Source organism: Stegodyphus dumicola, chromosome 10, assembly GCF_044657685.1.
Source record: "Stegodyphus dumicola isolate Sdum_Otavi_A_Nest chromosome 10, ASM4465768v1".
Taxonomy (NCBI): domain Eukaryota; kingdom Metazoa; phylum Arthropoda; class Arachnida; order Araneae; family Eresidae; genus Stegodyphus; species Stegodyphus dumicola.
Genome location: NC_140777.1, coordinates 87,090,429 through 87,106,839, shown reverse-complemented (window position 1 = coordinate 87,106,839; position 16,411 = coordinate 87,090,429). Strand labels below are relative to the sequence as shown.

The following is a 16,411-nucleotide window of genomic DNA, read 5'->3' as shown; positions in this document are numbered from 1 at the left end:
TTTCTGATTATGTTTCCCCCCCCCCATTTCTTATAGAAGGATAAGTTACCTTTGTATTTAATATGGGTCTGATCACATGCAAACAAGAATTGTCCTCATTTCAAACATTAGGGTAGAAAAGGTATCCCAACATTACAAACTATATAGTTAAAATATAACTTCTAGAAATACAAATAATAATTAGATTAGTTAAAATGTAATACAGTCTATTACTAATCAAATGAAACATGAATGATTTGAAAATGCAATTTCAAACTGTGCCAGATATCTTTGAAATGAATTACCCAAAAAAGAAATTACAAGAGTTAGTTTTTGACCTTTGAACTTGCTACAGGAACTGTGGAAATGGAAGGTTCAGACTACTTCCATTTCCACAGTTCAGGCTTCAGCCCACTAGAGCATGTTTGGGATATGTTAGGCTGCTCAACTGCAGCGAGATAAATGCCTTCCTAGGTTTGCCATGATTTGAAAAGTGCACATTCAGAAAAGTAGAATGCAATTCTACAAAATCTGATCAAGAGTTTGCTAAATCCTTTGAAATCAAAATGTGGTGTTTGCATTTCTATCAAAAGTGACAGAAATGCAAACTCCACATCTTGATTCCAATTTTTTTCCCTCCCCAAAACAGAGGAGATTATTTTCCATCATTTTTTAATTTTCATAAATTCAATATTTTGAAATTAATCAAACTGGCAGAAATGGTAATTTATGTTAAATAATGCCTTTGTACAAATTGTTTGCAATCACTTTTTAATAAATTTTATTTCTATCAATATCCTTTAATTTTAATGAGCAGTGGATTTTAAGATTCCTTTTTTGACAGCAAAAATAGTTCTCAATGAAGTGAGAAATTGACGATGGAATATTTAACATTAAGACATATGAAGACTCAAGCCACACTTTGAGATTTCATTTCTCAACAACTGACAACATAAAATGATTCCCCCAGTTCTACTGTATACATTTTATATACAACATACAATTCACATTACTGAGATCTCTCTTCATATTTTTCAATCTATTTTAGCATTTCTGAATTTAACAAAATTTATTGCTGGTCTCAGTTTACTCATTCAGGTAATTTTTTATCAGCTTCTTTACATCATTGTGAAAAAGGTGATAAAGATAACAGATACTAAAAAAGAAAAATATTCAAGAACAATACCTTTGAGAACCATTTGAAACATGCTTCCCGGTCTGTGACATAAACTGCATTTTCAGCTAAGCAAGTCCAGATCTAAAATAACACATGCATTAGAAAATATTATAAATTTACTCCAATAATTAAACTAGTAAATACTATTAATAATATAGCCAAAGAACTTTCTTCAATGTGAAAAATGATTATTTTTGTAAAAACTCATGGAAGTTTTCATTTGCACCTCATAAGCAACTTTTATCTTTTTATGTGTAAAAAATTGCCAATTTGCTCAAAGATGGTTGCATTAATATGTAAGTACTGATTAAAAAATGTATTCAATTTTGCATCCATACATTAACTGGAATTATGACAATTCAAAAAACAAAATACAAAAAATAGTAAAAATACCAAATCATTCAGTTTTGCATAATTTTATGTAAACTGCTGCTACAAAAAATGCCACATCACTAAAAAGCAAGCACAGCAAAGTAAATTTCTGCAGGAGTGTAGCGAATGATTTCATTTAAACTTGATGAACTCAATTGATTTCACATTTCCAAGTAGTAAAGTTTATACTTTCCACTGATAATGGCCTGAGTGTGTCACAAATGCTGTAAAATGCTAGTCTTCTTTTCTCATCGGGATATTGGCAGATCTTATCTTAGAAATCTTAGATCTTAGAAAGATTATCTTTCCACGTATTATTTCTACCCTGTTTAATTTATCGGATTCTATAACATTTTTTTTCAGCCAGAGGTGACATTGGAACAGTAACACGGGCAGAAAATAACCCTACACCATTTTCTTTACTCATTGTTGTTGTTTGTACTAATCCTCCTGGTGACTTTTCTACCTTAGATTTGGTATATTGTTCCTTATGGGACGGACAGGTTCTTGCAAAGTGCATTTCTTCACAAGAGAAAAGCATTTAGGTTTCGAAATGAATTTTGGTTTTGTATTAACTGGAATTTCCTTTCAAATTTGTGATTTTTGTGGATTATATGTATTGTCATTTCAATATGAAGGATGTTGCTGATTTGGTCTTCGCTGTTTAAAATTTGAAGGACCAACTGTATTTCGATTGACACCACAGACTTCCTGTCCTAAAGGTTTACTATCCCAGTTGCCATGTCGGACATTCTCCTTTAATTTACTTCAGGAAGCATATCTCCTATCATTCTCTCTCATATCCTCATACTCCTCTACCCAATCGGTTAAATCAGATGGAACTACGATTTTAGCCCAATCGTAAAAAAAAAAATGACGTTTTACTTCACTCGATACTCTAATTTTTATTTAATCCGATATCATAAGGTTCTTTAATTGTTCAAAGGTTGTAACTTTTAAACCTGTAATCTATTCTTCGAAATAACTCTCTATTTCAAATGAAAAATCCTTCCACGTTTTATCATGCGATTTCTGATGATGAAAAAATTTTTGACGAAATTTTTCAGGGCTTAAATCTTTTACGTACTTGTAATCTTCAGCTTTATCAACAGGTTCACATGCAATTAATTGTGTTATTTCATAAGGCAATAAGCTCAAGAGATGTGAAATCCAGTCTGTTTCTTTTATGTGAGCTCTACTAGCCCGTCAAATAAAATAACGGCTTATATCTCCCTCTTTTGGATCGAATTTTTGCATTAACTTCTGAAGTTTATAACGCGATCTTATGTTCTCATCAACCTGTCCCAAATTGACCGTTGCTTCTGCATTCTTACTAGCTGTTTCTGTCCGTAACTTCTCAAGTTTGAAACCCATTTTCTTTGCTGCTGCTTCTAAAGCTTCCCTTTCGATTGTTTCGTTCTTAATGACGTTCATTAATTCCACTACAAAATTCTCTTTTATACTTCTTGCTATCTATAATTATCCTTTTTAAATCTACCACTTTACATTCTGGAAGTACCTTCTCCTCAAGTTCCTCAGCTAAGATTTTTAAATCTTCCTTATTAAGCCTTACCCAGGAAAGCCATTTTTAACACTTTATAACAAGTTTCTTATTAATAACCAAAATTATAATCACTAAATGAACGTAAGTGTGCATAACGTTTCACCAATTTATAATAAAACACAATCATATACTAAAATGCATTTGAAAGTTTTACCTTTAACTTTTCTTATCTACTGTCTTAAAACAAAAAATGGTATATTTTACAGCATTGCTATCTTCACAAACCTTTTAGTTAATATCTCAAATTTACCATGACAATATTTCATTTATACAATTACACCATTCTTCAAAATAATACTATAATTGTCAATAGTTCCAACTAGTAAATAAATGGCAAATTTAAGGAATATTCCAATTCATCCAACACGGAAGTAAACACATTGGTTTTCACATTTAGAATTCATATAATTATTACTTATTCACACTACACAATAACTTGTCTACTTCAGAAAAAAACCACTGTAAAACATTCTCTGAAGTAATAAGAATACTTAGATTATTTTGATTAATTTAAGAAATAATCAGAAATAATATCTATAATGTATCACAATTTTAATGAATACAATTGCTAACTTTTAACAATATTTAAACCCATTCATTTAGAACATTCTCAACAGTAATACTTGCAACTTATTACAATTCTAAAATGAGTAAAATAAAATGGCAAACCTTAACGATATTTCAAATTAGCTAACACTTTTCTAAAAATATCAATTTCCACAAAATTTGATATAATTTGCAATTATATTTACTTGTATTACATAAATCAAAAGTAAATATATTTTATTTAGCATCTAAACCAAAATTAACAAAATGGCACAATAACTGAAATTATCGTGTGCAGGAATACTAAGAATTTAATTTTGACCTTTTGGATTTCCAGAGGTATCTAATGATTTCTTTATCCTAAAAGGGTGTGCCAGTAAGGTTTATACTTTTAATTTATCCACGTAAAGATGATCACAACTCAAGAACACTTGAAGAATAAAACTCAACTTTCAGTTTTATGCTGCATTTTTCATTACCTAGGAAAATTGGATAATTCGTGGTAAATGGTCGATAAAATACCAGGATGAAGACACCAGCTACATCCTGGTGATGCGATTAAAAAATCTATATAATTAGTGAATTTACATAATCGAACATCGACAGAATATCCCGGTTCACGCACACACTTCTATACCTCTCCTTTCTCAACAGCCGATTTTTGCGAAGTTCTTTTACTGCGCTTCTGCGGCAAAGTTCACATTTGGTGAAATTCGCATACTTGGCATTTCTGTCAGTTTTTTTAATCTTACACAAGTCAATCAGACGATTAGCATAAGATAGAAGCATCAAAACAATAAAGGAAACTGTCAGTTTTGGCAGTGTCATGGTTATATATACAGGTTTGATTCCTGTTTACAAATCTGGTGAATGAAGATGAAAAGGCAATGAATGCCTTTTAAGACATCATTAAACTCAGTATCAGCTAATGTGATGATGATAAATGATGACTGACGTGTGAGGGTGTGAAGGTTACATGTCCACCAGGTGGATACCCCTATGATTTTTGCGCAATACATGATCCATCAATGTGAAATAATAGTTTATAGAGTGCCAAAGTGCTAGCAGTTTTGATTTCTAATGTACATTATAAGTACATTAATGAGATGCTGCTATGTTGACGATTGATGATGCACTGTATCTTCTTTCACATCTTTAGAACAACACAAATGCTATTTTTCAAAAAGATTACACTTGGCCAACTTGCTTTATTCTGAATGCAGTGCAAGATGTGAATGTTCCTTTGGTAGCTCTATTCCACAATCTCTTGCCAAGCAACCTTTTGAGCGACATTATTGCACATTCCTCCAGCATGAAATGAACTCTTGAGATCAAGTTAGTAATAGACGATACACAATACCACAAGACATAATTCAAACTTTCACTGGTTCAATGGAATAACATTCAAGAATGTACATGTACAGCCCAAAATGGAGCTACAACTTTTCATTGATTTCATGTATATCTAAATGCTTTATCTTGTACATCTTTAAATACTAAAGCACTTGTTAAGAACTTGATTCCTATTGATGTACAAAGTTTGGTCTGTTTCCAAACATTCTTTCACAGTGTGGCATTTTCTCTGTCAGGAAGTAAAAAAAAATCACCCCCTAAAAATTACATAAAAGTCTTATTACAACATTTAAAACACTGTTTATTCCTATATTACAGAAAACATCATTTTTGGCATACTATTTGTGATTCTTCATAAGTAGATTGCTCAACTTCATATAAATGCAATGTGAACCAAAGCAGTTTCAATGAATGCCTTAAAAACAAAACAAAAACAAAAAACAAAAAAAAAAAAAAAACTATATGGCATTTTCTACATTTAATATTTTAAATACCTGCATTATTTTCCTAATACATACACATATTTGGTAGTATCATATAAGACATATTTGCAAGATGTTACAGCAGTCAAATTTATTAATTTTCTGAATGAAATTTGTGCTTTCATAACATATAAATATTAATACACAAGTTTAAAATATAAATACACAATTAAGAATTTTTGCTAATATTTAAGATATTTACATCAAATGCTTTACCCAAGAATTACTATATTAATCAATACAAACCTGCTTTGCTTGAGGAGCACAGAGCCAAAGTTGACCATCTTTCAGAAGAAATCTGAAAGAAATACAAATTACATTACTACAGATTTCTCTCTTTTTTCCCCCAGTATCGCAATGTTTAAAATAATGTTGCTGTATACCTTAAAAAATTGAGCCTTTCTTGAACTTGTTGTACATGACTATATCTGCTGTCAGGTGAAACAGAATTTGGATCTAATTCTGGATGTTCTGTAAAAAATTTTATAAGTATAATAATCATTAAAAAATTACACAGCGCTATTTTTTCATAAAATGCTTAAATATGCACTAATAACATGACTACTAAGTCAATCAGAATTTAGGACTAGGACAAAAGTTACTTTAGCTATAATAAACAAACCACACATGACTAATTAAGAACCACATTAATAATTCATAAAAAAAATCCAAAATCCAAAAAAAATATGAAGTCCAAAATCCGGACATCACCAGAAACTTTTTTCCTTTAGATTTTTTTTTTTTTTTTAATCCTTTAGGTTTGCACATTTCATATTTTGAATAATAAAACATGAGGTGGGTCTCGATTCTTAATTTCACTTCGGTAATGTCGCCAACCTGGCGAATAATTATTTATTTTTTGCTTTCACCATCTCATGACTATCAATATATGACAGCTTTAGAAATGACTGGTGCAGTGATGTCTAAACAATATTAAAAAAATTAATATTTAATATTAGTAATAGAATATCAAACAGCATGGTAATCTTTAAGACCCAGGATGACTATGAATAAAGAGTAGTAAGCAAGCAAGGAGTGAAAATGATAACGAGTGTAATCAAAAGAATTGATTCAATTAAATGCTAACCTCTGTTAACTGATTTCTTTCAAGTTTCTTAGTTTTGAGATTCCCTAGCTTCTTTTTCACACAGAATTTCCGATAAAAAATTTTAAAAAATTTGGAAATGATGAAATTTAAACTTACTTTTAACATGGAAGGATTTTTTTTTTCTGAACTAAAATGGAAATCAAGCTTTCCCAGCACACTTCTAACAAGACCTCATTCTTTTTTCACCATAACTCATTCAATAATTGAATCATTTTATGAACAAATAGCAGAATTCTATTATTGGCATGGTTCTAAGCAAGAGTTCTCCACCAACTGTGAAAGAGCTATAACTCCATTTTTTGTAATCTGTGCACATTCACCAGAACTGATTCACTCAGTGGAATGAATCAGTTCTGGAGCGGATTGTCCAGTTCTAGTTGATGAGAAGAAATTTAACAGAAATTTCTTTCCACATTAAAAAAAAAAAAAAAAAGTATATGATATTTATAGACCAAAAGAAGATACATTTGGTGGTGTTTAATAATTCAGAATAACTGATTTGTTACTCAGTTAAGCCCAGGACTGGTGCCAAAGCTGGTGTGGGGTCACTCAGCCACACCATTTAGAAGAATTTAGGGAACGTAAAATTTTTAGAATTTAGAAAAACCTCTGAGCAATAAAATTAAAATTTAACAAAATCTTTAGAATTTAGAAGGCTTTGGGATACAAAATTTAGTGGGACAAAATTTTAGAATAAGGGGGGGGGGGCACTTGGCAGCAAAATTTCAGACCCTCAGCAACCACACTGTGCTGCAAATTGTCTAGCACTGGCCCCAGATAAGCCTTAAGTACATGTGGAATTTTATTTATTCAGGACTCAACTAGTGTGAAGTCTGAACTATTTCTGGGAAATAGTCTTAAATATAATAAATAACTAAATAAATTCAGGCAATTCATCAGCATGCGACAAAAGACAAAATATAGCAGAACAACATGTTTTTGGTCGATAAGCTCATGATACATCACCAATAATACATAGTGGACACTAGTTAAGCTCTATGATGAATTTGAAGGTTTTCAGGTATCACAAATAGAAAGCAAAATTTTCCAATTAGTGGAATTTATGGAGAAGTGGTAACACATGAAGATGACATAACATATGATTTTCATTGCGATGGCAATACCCCAATCATCAGTCAACTAACGGATGGTGAAATCATTAGGTCTGGTTCTAAATCCCAAAAATATTTCTACCAATAGTGAAGAAAGTGACAGAGAATTTGCTGAGAATGAAAACATTTGAGAGACTATTCAGTAGAAATTCTCGACATGGCAATTATTTGTTTTTAACTAACTAAACATAAGTTTCCTATTAAACGGAATTTTTATTTCACAGGAAGCACACTAATAAAAATTAAATTTTTTAACACAATCATAAATTAGTGACAAAAATATTTTTATAAAATTCTGTACCTAATTTTTAAAAACTTTATATTTGGGCACATACATCTAAGATAAGCATAATTAGCCTCACAATTATATTTTTCACACTCTTTGTGGATAGATCAGTCAACAAACGATGATGAATTCCTAAATAAATTTTGGTACTCATGTGTTAATCAGGGCAAAATGAAATTATGATGCTCAGTAATAGAATAAATCACCAGATATGGCTCTTATCACCAAACAAGATTAATGGCTGAAATCCTTTTATAAATTGTAAATATGTTTCTACTACTAAGTCTAAATGTTAGTGCCATATTTTTTATAATAAATGTAATTAGTTAAATAATTTTGCTTTTATTTTGCTATGGTTACTAAGAAGTTGACTTCTGCTTTGTCACAAATACTGGCTATAATGGACTCATTAATTATGTCTGTGAGTTTATATTTTGTGTCTGGCTAATATATACACATAGATTATAAAAGTTATTTGTTATTAAAATCAAAACACTAACTTTAATTTGTAATGGTCCCTTAATTCTCTAATTTAATTTTAATGTTTGCCTTTTTCATTCTTTACATAATAATGGCGACACAGATAATTTGCAGACTCAAATTCAAACTAGTATCAAAACTTTTAATAACCAATAAGAGGACTGCAAACCAAAACCTGTTTTCTTTTCAATTAAACTCCCATCTTGGAATATTACTTCACTTTTGCTTCTCTTGCTAGCTAGACTTCTCCTTTAGGTGCCTTTAAAATTTATCTCAAATTATAATTGGTACCAATGTAGTTCTTCAAAACATGCACTGTTGCACCCACTATTTTATGTTGGTTTAATGTGTGTCATCTTTAATAAAAAGGAATATTGCTAATTTGGCCACATCTGTTAAGTTCTTCTTGCATATCTACCTTGAATGTATCCAGAATATTATTGAAGTAATTGTATTAGTAATACATATTATTACACAATACATGAATACAGAGTACAATTTCTTACCTTTGGCCATAACATGAGCTCGGTTCATATATGCTGTCAAATTATCAGCAACAAGAATGACTAGGGAATGATGCTGCTGGAGACGATTAATTACTTCATGTCTATAAAACATATGAGGTGATCTCTGGGCATGATTAAAATTTGGAGGGGCTTCAGAATAAAGATTGCATATCTCTCGTATTTGCTTCAATGCTGGAAGTACCCATTTGTCATTTTTTAATTCTTCAACACATCTATCTAACCAATGAGTTTTCTGAGAGTCTCTATCCTGTTACAAAGAGGTATAAAATTAAACAAAATCATACATGACAAAGAATACATTAGAATTTTTAACCTCCAAAAAATAATTTTATATAATGCCTTTGCATAAAATGCATGAAGGATAAAACTACCTTACCTGTGAGCAACTATAATCCAATATTTTTACATGTGCAGTTAATGCCTGATCCATAATATCAGTAGGAACATCATTACTATGGGCTAAGCTCCACAGTAAATTTAGAACCTGGAAATATTAGTGAAAATTTTATTGAAGCAACAAAACATTGTATATATTATCAACTACATGTTGTTAATTTCCAAGTGGAAAATGTAAAATTTTAAGATGCATTTCAACTTAAAATTTCATTTAAAATTCAGTTTAACATTCTACTTAATTAGCCACTTTCACAATTCCCCTTCATAGAGTTCTAGATGAATCCCTACAACTTTGAAAACACTGCCAAACTTCACTTTTTGACAGCTGGTGATGAAGCCATCATGCAGAAATTTTTTACATTTTAAAGCTGTTCTATTAATATGTTAAGGTTTGTCACATAAACAGGTTCAATTTCACAAGAACTTCAATGCTGAAATCAATCAGAAAATCAGACACAGCCATCACATGAATATATAAAATAATAAGCTACTTAAATCTGGCCTCAGTACTCACATTCTAATATGTTTGCATAAAAGAATTTACCCACTTCCTTGCCATGTTGGTGAAGTAATACTTGCATGCCCTTCGTAGCATTTCTTTGAGATAATAGTTCCAATTCATTTTAAAGCAGATATACTATTTTAGGTTAGAAAATATGTTTCTCCATTGATCTTCTAACTCTGCACTGACTGCATAAAGTTAACAATATACATATGCGGAACATGAAACAAGAATGACCATTAAACTTGGAGAGGAGAAAGTTTTGATATTTTTTATGAAAATATTTTCAACATTTCATGTATAACAGCACTGCTATGATCACTAATAAATTTTCAACTAAATAATTTACATTCATATGAAAAGCTCAAATTTCTAACTAAGCAGAAAAGTATAATTTAAATGAAATTGGTTATACAGATAATTATTCTCCTATTAAAAAACAGCTCTTCCCCAAAAAAGATTTTACACTGAAATAATCCTGGAATCTTGGATATTCAACTTGGTCCATGATCTGTAACTATTCAGAATCCCAAGTGCCCATCATTTAAAAAAAAAAAAAAAAAAAAAATTAAATTACTTCTGGCTTTTGTTAACCAATTGTTTCATAGTTAAGCCTAAGAGTAAACTCATTTTTGTACGTTTGAAAATATCTATGTAAACCTATATGAGAAATATTATTTCACTAGAATAAGTTTCATAAGCAGCATAATAAATATCCTTTCTCATATGTAGGTTATACTTGTTTAGAATATATTCTACAAAATACTGTGTTAAATATTTATTCAAGCATGTAACCATTATTAAAAGTTTTATAAGTGTCATCTTACAATCCTTCATTAACTTTAATAGCTCTCATAATGGTATGTGCATTTAAAGACACAAAAATACATTTTGAATTACATGTTAATAGTATTTTGAGCAGTTTCATTCAAATTAGTAAATCACAGAATCAAAAGTGCATCAGCATGTAATAAATTGATAATAATACACAGTAACAGCATTTCAAAATTAACCAATATGCATATAAAAGTAAATGTTTTGCAAACATGAACGAGGAAGGAATTCATATATTTCTTTATTAGATTAGATTATACCATACACACTACTGAAATTTATGCACAGTTTTATAATGAAATAATGCTGCATGCTTATGCTGATACATTTAAGAAACACACAGTGCATCAAAAATATACCTTATGGGCCATCACGCCATCTTTATCATCTTCAGCAAGTCGTCGTATTAATTCTAACAATTTTTCACGTTGCTTCTTGCTAGCATTTGTCCAGCTAGCCTAAAAATGATATTACAAAAATAAGACAAACAGTAGCTGAATGAAAAAAAAAATAAATAATATGCAATTTGATTTCATGAAAAAAGAGAAAAACAAGATAATTTCATATTAAAATACCCTACATTTAGACAATTTCAAATTGATATTTTTAAATTTAATGCTAAAAATCATATTAAAATCTGGCAATTTTTTAATAATTTATTAATTTTAATAATTTGAATGGGAATTATTTATAAAGTGCAATGAAAGTTTCCAAGTTTCATTTTAAAACAGATATACTATTTTAAGTTAGAAAATATGTTTCTCCATTGAACTGCAATGAAAGATTTTGTTTTTTATTTACTTACAAAAATGCCTCCCGTGTATTATAAAAACATGTATAAGTGATTTTGAATTACAGCTCAGATTATTCTGGTAACATGTTCTAGCATTATTTCATCAGAAAGTATAATTAACATATAACACACTTTCAACAAGTCTATGCTTTATACATGGAAAATATTAGTTTATTGGGTTAAACTAGTTAAAAGAAAAACAGAAATACAAAATTAAAATTACTATTACTTTAAATTAATAAAAAAATTATCTAGCAAAAAAAATGCCTTGAAAGAAATTCTGTACCTGAAAACATTCAAACAAATGGTCCAATTGTTCAGGAGTGAAATCCCATGCTAACTTAGCAAGCAAGTCATGAACATTTTTTACTATTGCTTCATGTTTTCCAGACTGAGCAGCCCAAATATCATCTAAATCTTCAAGTGTTAATGACTTCTCTTTTATGACAAACCTAAGAATTTTTTCTAGCTTTTCTACGTACTAAAATTAAAAACAGGCATTAATGTTCAAACAACATTAGAAAAAGAATATATATTCATTTAATAATTTTTAAATTTTACCATTCATTTTCCTAATATAAAAACTACATACCTGTGGTTGATGCAAGCTATCCCTGAGAACAATTTGAAGAACTTTATTTTCTTTGATCCACTCCTAAAATAAAAACACACAATTAGTCACATTCCAAATGAAACAATGGAAAGAATAAATTACTTGAAACAAAAAATAATTAAGTCAAACTTGAAATGAAAAATAAAACTTGACCATTCATTCCTGGAAGCCTTCACAAATGGTTCACCTAACATCTCATAACTACAATGTTTATTAAGTTGCTGGGAAAATTCTGACAGCATTAGAGATACAGAATGTGTAGAAAAGAACAACCAAATTTTAAAACTTTGCATCTGTGCAATGTATGCAACGAATGAATGAAACTTAATACTAATTAAACGGCATTGATCTACAGTTTCAAATGATTACCACCAAATACAACTACTAGTGCCTAACAAATGTTATCCCGAGTCATTCATTGGATGGCATCTATGTGACAGAACAAGTTTGTGTTCTTGAATTTAGTAAAACTGCACCTGTGAAAATGATGAAGTGTCATGCATAGGAATTACGATGCAACATGTAATACTGTAAGAATTATCCACTTATGGTTTTAAAAAAATTATCATTGTTCTTGAAAATTTCAAGAAATGTGATATTTCTATAAAAAAAGATTAGGGCAATGATGCATTTAACAGGAATCGCATAACAAATTCAAGGAGCTTTTTACTGATATGCACACAAATCTTCTTGACCTGTTAGCTAAGAAACTGCCATTCCTCATGACTGTTTGGCAAGGATTAAAATGAAATTTGCTCACGAGGCTATACAGATTACAAGCTACAAATTCTTCATGCACATGACACAATGAAAAGAACATACGTTTGTCACATGCTCTTAAATGGATAAGAAAGAAAGTATCTGTTATTGTGGCTGATTTTGAAACATGCCACAACATTTACATATGAGGATTTGAGAATCTCCATGACATAGTGCAGTGTATTCACCAAAAATTAATATGTTTTGTATGGTTTTTGTTATAAAATTTATAATCCTTTTTTCGGAAGGGGGCATTGTTTATTTTGATTGTTTTCGATTTTCAAATGCTGCAAGACTGTCTTTTCCCACAAGCGAATGAACATTCTGAATATTACATTTTTTAGCAAGACACCATACTGGTACTGTAAAGGTTTATTGTTTATTAGTTTTTAAAAGAAACATTCCCTGAATGCCAGGAGTGCAATGTTTGAAATTACACTCATAATTCAAAAACATCCTCCAACAATATAACTCAGACATAACATACATCCTATGGAAACAAGTAAAAGAATATTTTTTCTTCCATCATTACTCACTGATTTTATGAAATCTGATTTTATGAAATCCAAGACATTTTATAGAAGATAAAATTCTTAGACATGTTTAGAGCAAACTCGATTCAAATACAAAGACTGCCCATACAGAAGGGAACAGCACACAAAGCATTTACCATTATGGTGAGTGAAATTTGGTGTCTTACTTAAAAGTTTATTGTTTATTTAAAAAAGATAACACATTTTCCTTTTTAAAAGCGTCTAAAATCATGTCATTCTGTTTTAAACATCATTTATACTGTAAAGGTTTATTGTTTATTCAGTAAAAATATCAAAATGTTATGAGTGAGAATGTTTGCACCAAAGCCTCACATATTTCAGATACTATCCATATAAAAATAAACTAGCTTAGAAATGAAGAATTCTCCAGTTATTCAATGAGTTCGGTTTCACTAATGAAGGCCTGTCATGACAGTGCCATTCAGAAGCAGGAAAGACTACAGCTTTACAATAAACTTTTCAGGTTGAATCCAAAGCTGAATTAATTTAAAAAATTTTTTTTATCAGATTTTGCCTTCAAATTAGTTCATAGATATCAATTGAGAGAATAAAGGGAAAAAAGAATTCATGAAGAAATATCTTACAGTCTCATCTTCATATATGACATACGACAGTTAGCTTTGGTAAGGGTTCATCTTACTTCCTTGTACGAAGTAAAGGAAGTATTGTAATTGTGAAAAATTTCGAGTATGGTATTTCAAAGAAAATATCTATTTTCACCACTCTTTTAATCCATCGAAAGATGTTTTGGCATCACATCTGTTTGTATGGACAGAATAAAGTTCTTTTTTTCCCAAAATGGATTAAAAAATGGATTTAAAATGGACTCAAAAGACATTTTTTCATGACCTCTGTATGTATGTACCTACACATGCATGTAGGTATTTCGTATAAAAGTAGCCTCATAAGGGTAAAATTTTGTATATGGGACTAACATAGCACTTCCTGTTTTAGTTGTAATCGGCCGCACCAAAAAGTATATAAATATATATATACACAGAGCTCTCTGTTACTCGGCTCGGTGAGTTCAGTTTTTTTAATAATATAATATTATAATAATATTGTATGTTAATAAATTGTGCATTTTTTGCTTTAAAAGTGATTGAATTAGTTTGATATTTGTAATCTCTTAGGAGAATAGTGAATTAAATCAGTTTCTGCACCTTCAGTGTCGTTTTGCAGAGTGGGACTAGAAGTAAACTTTCAGTTTAGTGCACAGAAAAATTTGTCTTCTTGCCCACTAGCCAAATTGCTTGTTTTTGCATAGAAAACATAATTTTAATTGTAACAAAAAAAATTTTAATTGTTTTAAATTGTATTCAGTATTTTTTGTTTTCCTACATTTTTTAATTTGTAATGATGTCCTGAGTTTTTTATGTAGTCATGTGATGTCCACATCAGATTTGTTTGGGTAGAACTTAAATAAGTATACTCTTCATATTATAGCTAGTGCTGGTTGTCATATCTTGCAGGTGACATAATTTATTCCATTGTCTGAAACTGTATACTAGGAAAAAATTTCTTTGTTGCTCAAACAAAACTGTCCAGTAAATAAATTTATTCAAAACTAGAAGATCACAATCTCACAAGCTGTGACATCATTTGTCTTAAAACTCTATGCAAATCATTATTTGAATTTAAAACTGCATTAACATGATATATTAAAAAAAAAAATTCATACAGAAAAAAGTACTGAATTTTTTATGGATGAGCAATAAATATTAAAAAGGAGAAAGATAGTTTGCAAAACTTTGTACAAAATCATGTTGATACACGTACTATATCACATTTCATAAACAGCCATGTTCTAATGTATTACTCCAGATTGTACTTGTATTATAATTACATAACATACTAACATTAAAATATTTCATGGACAGCAAATATATACAGTAGAATTTTGAGAATCTACAGGCCACAGGATTAGGGATTGTATAGCTTACAGAATCTTGCAGATCACTTCTAAGGTTTTGTTGCACATACCACTTTCAGAATTACTTAATCATAATTTAATAAAAACAAAAGCATACAACATAAGAATAAAATAACACCAGTACAAGAAGAAAATACAGTGGAGAGTAAAATGCATAAATAATAGGGAAAATATTGAGGTAAATAAAAAAAAAAAAAAAAAACTCTTATATAAAAACATATAAAAGTAAGTTCATGCCAGAAATATGTATATCCACCAATAAAATTACTTATGAAGTAATTTTTTATACATGCTCTTAAGGAGAAAAAAATAAATACACTGTTTACAAAAACCCCAGAAGTAAAGTTTTTCCTAAACTGAATCTCTAAGCTAATTCTGCCATTACATATTGTTAATGTGGAATTGGATTCATAGAATAGCAATCAACAAAGCAAAGAAATTAAATTTTGGATTTATTAAAAGAAAAGGTCTCTGTTCTCTAAACTCTTTTTATTTCCTATTTTTCATATTTAATGAAAGAAAAATCTCTACTGCTGTTTGTTCCCTAGCCAGCACTGATGGCCCTAGCCAGCACTAATCTATCCCTAGCCAGCACTGATGTAAACAAATGTGCTCCTTGCATAAAATGTAAATAAACCAAAAACGAGATGCATTTGCAACGGAACTTAACATCTGATGAGTTTAAATCAACGCAATTTGAATCAACAGAGTTTAAATCAACGGATTTGCAACGGAACTTAACATCGTAATTTCCGGAAGAAACGCCGTGGTGTTTACGTGTTTAAAACTTAAATTTTCAGCGGGTGTGGCGTTCCTACCCATGCGGCGTTTAGGTGCACTAAAAATAAAATATTTCCTATGATGGTCATTGTACATAGTTTGGATGGCCTTGTCATTGTGCATAGACTGGTGCTGTTCCCACACAAAAGACCACTCAGTTGCTTTTTGCAAATGTTATTTTGTTTACATTCTTTCCCTCGAACAGACCTACATGCCTTATTCACCCTAAACCAGATCTCAGAACAATAACATTCTTCCCCC

The 16,411-nt window shown here is 30.1% G+C and overlaps 1 protein-coding gene across 5 annotated transcripts in view; it reads right to left on the bottom strand.

Annotated features, from left to right (window-relative positions):
• Window positions 1-16,411, bottom strand: part of faf (ubiquitin carboxyl-terminal hydrolase-like faf) — a 199,447-nt gene that overhangs the window by 117,214 nt on the left and 65,822 nt on the right. For all 5 annotated transcript variants that reach the window (XM_085825211.1, XM_085825210.1, XM_085825214.1 and 2 more), the window contains exons 10-17: window positions 12,104-12,166; window positions 11,798-11,992; window positions 11,078-11,176; window positions 9,363-9,470; window positions 8,966-9,233; window positions 5,857-5,944; window positions 5,720-5,771; window positions 1,166-1,237 (exon numbers count right to left, since the gene is read on the bottom strand). In XM_085825211.1, the coding sequence (XP_085681337.1) occupies window positions 1,166-1,237; window positions 5,720-5,771; window positions 5,857-5,944; window positions 8,966-9,233; window positions 9,363-9,470; window positions 11,078-11,176; window positions 11,798-11,992; window positions 12,104-12,166 (945 nt within the window). The remainder of the gene's footprint in view (window positions 1-1,165; window positions 1,238-5,719; window positions 5,772-5,856; window positions 5,945-8,965; window positions 9,234-9,362; window positions 9,471-11,077; window positions 11,177-11,797; window positions 11,993-12,103; window positions 12,167-16,411) is intronic.